We start from the raw sequence: 6911 nt of genomic DNA on the forward strand, positions 1-6911 counted from the left end.
CCCTGGTTTACTCCTTTTCTCATGCAATTAAGAGCAAAAGGACGTTGGCGTGAGAAACGTTTTAGAAGAACTGGCCTTACTGTGCACAAGAAAATGTATTCAGAACATATATTTTACTATAAAGACTATATTACTAAAGCCAAATCTACATACTATTATGGTTTATTTGGTACAAATGAAGGGAATTCGAGGGTTCTTTTTATTCTATTTATTTATCACCTACCTTTTACCCCATGGACATATTTTCCATAAACATCAGGTTAAGTTTCTTATTGTTTTATTTATTTATTTTTTATTTATTTTAGACAATGAAAGGCACTGTTTATCAGACCAAATATTTTAATATTGCTACAGAGGAAGAAATAACATTGGTTCATAATCTCAATCCAAGTTATTGTAATTTCACCCCCAGGAACTCATTAGAAGGAAAAATAATAATAATTTCATCCATAATCTAGATGTTGACTCATGTCTGTCAGTGATTTGCACATCTAGGGTGAAGTTGATTTTATTTCCTACAGTAGACACCAGATCAGAGAAGAAAGAGTCTTGATGCATATGTTCCTTGTACCCCTGATAGATGGTGGGATTAGTCACGTGCCACTGGAGGATCAGTTGGTATTGCACTAGAAGTGCTGGTCTGCTTGTGGCGTTGTAGGTAAAAAACTACAGGAAGCCAGTGGACAGAGTATTTCGATGGGGTTTTGTGGGGAAAAACTGTTCCATCAGCATTTAGGGATAATTGTTTGAGTTTTCACGTAGGGATGTAAGTTCATGAGCAAGGTCAAGATAAACTGACAAAACAACCTGTGAAATAAGCAAGAATTAGGAGCAATATAACAATTTGCTCAAAAAGATCTACAGGAAAAATGTCAGGTATTAGCAGCACGACAATGTTTTATGGCACTAATGATTGTATAAATGAAATGAAAGACACACACACGACTAAATATTTTCTCACTACGTACATTAAAAAGTACATTCACCATCCCGGTGGTGGCGGTAGCAAACTACAGTTGTTCATGCACCGCCAATACGAGTAGGGGAAAAAGAAAAAGCGTTATTTTGCGTGATTACGTCATGACGACGTGTCCTCGCCTTGACGACGGTAACCAGGGCATCGCTGATGTGCCTCAGGAAAACTCTGTTCCTACCAACAGAGACAAAATAAACTACGTCCAACGGTTCTGTAACAAAGTTTGTGAGTCAGCGACATCTTGTTACATCAAACCATGCAGCTGAAGCATTTGAAGACGCTGCTTCCTCCACAGGTAAATAGATGAAAACGGTGATATAACGGTAGCTCACTTGAGTCTCTGTAAACAAACTGACGAGCTTCAGTGTGCTTCTGAAAACAACACCACTGTAAAACACAACGTGATTACGAACCGAACAGTATTTAACTCTTAGCTTTAAAGTTATCACTCGTGTCTCTGTATCACGTTGAGTGTCGTTAAAGAAGCGCTTGCTGTTTGTTTACTCTACGTTTACGTGGCCGCCATTGATATGACGTCACTCGAAAGTAGGAATTTATTTGGTTGATTATTATTATTATTATTATTATTATTATTATTATTATTATTATTATTTTTACAAGGATGGAGCTGCAAAGGTTACGTGCATGGCGTGGGCCCCGAATAACGGCAAGTTTGCTGTCTGTACCGTTGATCGAGTGGTTTTGCTCTATGATGAACAGGGAGAGAGAAGGGACAAGTTCTCAACAAAACCTGCAGACTCCAAAGTAAGCCCAGTGTCTTGTAGCTATACTGTGTGATCAAAAGTATGTGCACCCCTGAGGATATGTTGGGTTGTGACTATGCAATAATACAAAAGGGACCAAAAAACAAATTATAGTGATTTGATGATGATGATGATTTCATATATATATTATATTCTTTCATTTCAGTATGGGAAGAAACACTACATGGTCAAAGCTATGGCATTTTCTCCAGACTCCACAAAAATTGCTATTGCTCAAACCGACAACATTGTTTTTGTGTACAAAATCGGAGGAGAATGGTAAGGTCGATTACGAGAGATCAGAATTAACCTCAAACACGTCATGTGTTTAACCCGAGCTTCTGTTTGTTTTTTGTTTTTTTTTGGGTGTGCCAGGGGAGATAAAAAAGTTATTTGCAACAAATTTGTGCAGACGGTAAGTAATTTGTTTGTTCTATGTAAGATCATAAGACACACAGTCATGGCCAAAGGTTTTGGCACTTTTATTATTTAAATTAAAATAATTAAATAAATGTTGTCAAATTTGCTTTTTTTCCTCTGCTTTTTTTGTGTTGTTCTAATATACACAAAGGAAATAAACATGTGTATAGCAAAACGTGTAATTGCAATACTTTTCTGTGAGAAATACTTGTCGCTTGGGTGTCAATACTTTTGTCCATGAGCCGTTCTAACCTGATGTCTTCCTTTTATAATGCAGAGCGCTGTAATGTGTCTGCTCTGGCCAGCAGACAGTTCTATAGTGTTTGGACTGGCAGAAGGGAAGGTAAGTGTCGGTTTATATGCTGATTTCGTTTTTAATCGTCAGTGCTCATTAATAATGGCTTTGATGTGTCACAGATTCGAGTGGCCAACACAAAAAACAACAAATCGTCTAGTATCTATGCAACAGAGTCCTACGTAGTCTCATTAACCTCAAAGTAAGTTCATTCTTTTATTTATACCGAATGCTGTGAATATTGCATGTGAGCCTTTAGCTTTAAAGTTGGGGTTTATTTTAGCATCTCTGGGAAAGGAATCCTGTCAGGACATGCAGATGGGACAGTCGTGCGATATTTCTTTGACGATGAAGGCTCAGGGGATTCTCAGGTATTATAAGCTGGATTGGATGGAGCAATTACATAAACTAAACTGCTGCACTTATAGCATTCACTGAAATAGTTACAATTCATTTCAGGGAAAATTGATGACTCATCCGTGTCCGCCGTATGCTCTGGCGTGGGGAAGCAACAGCATCATCGTCGCTGGGTGTGATAAGAAGATCGTGGTCTATGGGAAAGAAGGACACGTCCTTCAGACGTTTGACTACAGCCGAGATCGCTTGGAGAAGGAGTTCACGGTTGCATCGACAAGCCCCAGTGGGCAGTCAGTGGTGTTGGGTAGTTATGACAGGTCAGTGTGGTGCTCCAAAGGTGGATGATCCTATTAGTCAATTTTTTGGCATTATATGTGTATCTTCTTTAGTGATCTACTTAAGTATATCATCTTTGCATTTAAGCAACATTTCAGCAGTCTGCATATTTCTGTTCCTTCAGATTGAGAATTTTCAACTGGAACCCTCGAAGAGGTGCTTGGGATGAAGCTTCTCCTAAAGAAATTCCTAATATATATACCATCACAGCTCTGGCTTGGAAAAAAGATGGCTCACGACTCTGCGTGGTTAGTATCACATACAAGCTAGTCAATAAATGACGGCCTAAAGAAATTTCATTTATCTTTTATTTCATTATTATTATTATTATTATTATTATTATTATTATTATTATTATTATTATTATTATTATTATTAATAATAATAATAATCACTAGTATGACCATAACAGCTTACAATTTCTCCACAGGAGACTTGATTCAGGTTGATATTTCTCTTTGGGATCAGATGAAGCATTTATTTTCTAGACCTCATTCCTTGTTCACGCGTTTTGGCAAAGTGGCAAAAAAAAAAAGTCACGATCATCCGAGTTTCGCCTGTGAGATGTCAATCATTTACCCATCACTACATCCACTAAAACATTATCGCAAGCAATAAAATACGTGAAGTGTGAAATGGTCAGGCATTCTAGAACTTTAAAAGTGGTGTATTGAGCATGAAGCCTGCACTTATTAAAGATATTCTTTACTGATGACAAGGGAAAATTAGAGAAAGCGACCAGTATGTTCATGTGACATTTTATGGATTCGTGTCTGATCTTTAGGGCACTTTGTGTGGAGGGGTGGAGCAGTTTGACTGCTGCCTTCGTAGGAGCATTTACAAGAACAAATTTGAGATGACTTACGTTGGCTTGAGCCAGGTAAGACTTCTGTTAACGTAAAGAACTTAAAGAAGTTCTGGAAAGCAAACTCAAATGTATTAAACCCAACGTCTTCTAGCCAATCCTACTAAAATTTCCCAGTGGAAGGTTGCCCAGATGACAACCATTTTTTTTTTTCTTTCCTTCTCCTTTCCTCTGGTATAGGTGATCGTGAAGAACCTTTCCACTGGCACACGAGTTGTGCTCAAATCTCATTACGGCTACGAGTTTGACGAGGTGAAAATCATGGGGAAGGACCGCTACTTGGTGGCCCACACCTCTGACACCCTTCTGCTGGGGGATCTGGTCTCCAATAAATTGAGCGAGGTATGAAAATGGTTTGTATTTTTTCTGTGATCCTGGAATGTCAGGGTGTTCCAATACTTTTAAAAGCTGTATTTACAGCTCATGAGTGAGTAAATCTGAATGAACAGTGTCTGCTGAACCCTTCCTCAGGTGGTGTGGCAGGGCTCTGGAGGAAATGAGAAATTCTTCTTTGAAAATGAGACCGTACGTTTTCTTCTTTCTATAATAACACTAACATTGATATATTTTCTTTGCACATGCTGCTTCTTACAGTTTCCCACAGTCAGCATATGTAATTCTTCAAAATTTCCTGTAACAGTTACTGTAACATCTGCAGGAGAATCGTTCTATGGAGCATTATAATAAACACCCACTGTTTGTTTTGGAGCAGGTGTGTATGATATTCAACGCAGGAGAATTGACCTTGGTGGAGTATGGCAAGAACGACATCTTAGGATCTGTTCGCACTGAATTTATGAACCCCCACCTCATCAGGTAAAAAGGAGCTATGGTTGATGTCCTGCACCAGTCATTTAAATTCAAGATTCAAGAGGTTTATTTGCCGTTAGTACACAAACAGACAATACGGGTGAATGGGAATCTTTGTGCAAATCACTTAGAGTAAACACTGTACGATATGAAAACATACACACTGTAAAATACAAATGCAGTGAAATAAGCACTTAGGTTTGCTGCCTGACTGGAGAGCATGACACCCTGTGGTTGGATGAGTGTCTATAAACAAGGCTAACAACAGTGTGTGTGTGTGTGTGTGTGTGTGTGTGTGTGCATAGTGTCCGTCTGAACGAGAGAAAACAGAGAGGAGTGGACAATAACAAGAAGTTAGCCTATCTAATCGACCTCAAAACCATCGCCATAGGTGAGTCCCAACAAGACACAAGCGATTACATTTATGCCACTTTCCCAATGCAGAGTAACTTAAATTTTTTATACAACTGAGGGTTAAGGGCTGTAATTTCATGACCCTGCATTAGACACTTGGTGGACCTGGGATTTGATCTCACGACCTTCCGATCGGTGGTCCTACGTCTTGTCCACTAAGCTTCCACATCCCAACTGGGACACACTTCTTCTACTCCTTAATCCATGCAGCATTTTCAGCTGTTGTTACTAAATCACACGGCATTTATAACGTTGAGTACTTTCGGTACATCCTTCAGCACCTTCACAGCACCGCAACGCTTAGAGTCGATCATTCAGGAGAAAGATCTGTTAATACAAACTCGTACATCCTTGCTTTCCCGATCGAAATCCCCACTGCTTTTAGATTTTCAGTCTAAAAGTCTCCTTTGATCCTGAGCTCTGTGGCTGCTGTGGTGTTTGGAAAGCGTTCATCGGAACGTGGTTTACTTGTTATTTAAGACAATGGTTGGTGTAAGTCAGCAATGACTACTATACCTTCTAATCATAAGATAAATTAAGCTTCTCTGGCTCTTAGAGACATTTATTATGTCTTGTATTGTCCACATATCTTTGGAAGAACTCGTGGAAAGATGTGTGTTTGAGCCACCGGTGTACGTCTTTGTCAACACTGCTGCTCCTTCTACTGATAGGAAGGGCATTAGGGAACATAACTGGGAACAGTTGTGCATTAAAATGTTTAATTGACAATGAAATAAATTTGAAGCAGAAGGGAAAGACATGTTTGCACAGAACATCCTGCATAGTTTCTTCATCCCAAATCAGTTATAATTCCTCGAAAGAATGCTAAGAGTCTTCTCCGTTTAGTGGACTTGGCTCTCGGGTGTAACCTTGGGACTGTTAGCCATGACCTGATGATTGACTGGCTGGAGCTAAACGAGACGGGACACAAGCTGCTCTTTCGGGACAAGAAGTTACGGGTACAGAAGACATTTGTAGTGGAGTAAAAGATTAAATAATGTGATCTGGGCTATGAAATGGTTAGAGTTTATTACCTCTTTTTTACTTGCGTCTTTTCAGCTGAACCTGTTCGACATCGAGGGTGGAGTGAAAACCACCGTCCTGAGCTTCTGCTCCTACGTGCAGTGGGTTCCAGGCAGCGATGTGGTGGTGGCTCAGAACCGCAGCAACCTGTGTGTGTGGTACAACATCGATAGTCCAGAAAAAGTCACCATGCTCCCTCTGAAGGTGGGTGGGACTGTTTTGGACAGTTCAGCCGAGGGACATTTACAGTTACACAACAAGACTGAAGACATATTTCAATACTCCACACATTTCATGTTACCAAACATTACACAAGAGCTCATTCCACAAAAAGAGCTAAGAGATTTTATTTACTAGATCAGATTTTTAGCTTAGACAGGGGATCAGTTGCCTTTATTAGAGCAGAAAAGCGGTACCAGAGGTCTACACAGAAACTCTCACTCAAATGCTTAATCCAGACTTTTTGAAGCTCGTCTTGTCCAGGACAATTTCAGCTGTATAATCGTTGTTATCTTATTCCGGACTGTGTAGTACATGATCCAAGGGAGGCAAGCTTGTACAAGACGCCATGTCGGATAAGCCGACTTTGTTTCTCGTGGCTGATATGCCAGAAGTTTTGTACTTGTAACTGAGAAGATGGATCTTGTGGCG

The 6911-nt window shown here is 39.7% G+C and overlaps 1 protein-coding gene across 3 annotated transcripts in view; it reads left to right on the plus strand.

Annotated features, from left to right (window-relative positions):
* Positions 1 to 1082: 1082 nt before the first annotated feature.
* The window catches only part of ift172 (intraflagellar transport 172), a 23579-nt gene continuing 17750 nt past the window's right edge, over positions 1083 to 6911 (plus strand). For all 3 annotated transcript variants that reach the window (XM_047818804.1, XM_027147602.2, XM_027147603.2), the window contains exons 1-16: positions 1083 to 1271; positions 1598 to 1741; positions 1907 to 2019; positions 2116 to 2155; positions 2438 to 2503; positions 2578 to 2657; positions 2739 to 2826; positions 2915 to 3129; positions 3273 to 3396; positions 3933 to 4028; positions 4194 to 4355; positions 4485 to 4538; positions 4726 to 4829; positions 5129 to 5214; positions 6084 to 6196; positions 6297 to 6464. In XM_047818804.1, the coding sequence (XP_047674760.1) occupies positions 1233 to 1271; positions 1598 to 1741; positions 1907 to 2019; positions 2116 to 2155; positions 2438 to 2503; positions 2578 to 2657; positions 2739 to 2826; positions 2915 to 3129; positions 3273 to 3396; positions 3933 to 4028; positions 4194 to 4355; positions 4485 to 4538; positions 4726 to 4829; positions 5129 to 5214; positions 6084 to 6196; positions 6297 to 6464 (1692 nt within the window). In that variant the 5' untranslated portion in view covers positions 1083 to 1232. The remainder of the gene's footprint in view (positions 1272 to 1597; positions 1742 to 1906; positions 2020 to 2115; positions 2156 to 2437; positions 2504 to 2577; positions 2658 to 2738; positions 2827 to 2914; positions 3130 to 3272; positions 3397 to 3932; positions 4029 to 4193; positions 4356 to 4484; positions 4539 to 4725; positions 4830 to 5128; positions 5215 to 6083; positions 6197 to 6296; positions 6465 to 6911) is intronic.

The sequence above is a fragment of the Tachysurus fulvidraco genome, chromosome 9, assembly GCF_022655615.1.
Source record: "Tachysurus fulvidraco isolate hzauxx_2018 chromosome 9, HZAU_PFXX_2.0, whole genome shotgun sequence".
In the NCBI taxonomy this organism is placed as follows: domain Eukaryota; kingdom Metazoa; phylum Chordata; class Actinopteri; order Siluriformes; family Bagridae; genus Tachysurus; species Tachysurus fulvidraco.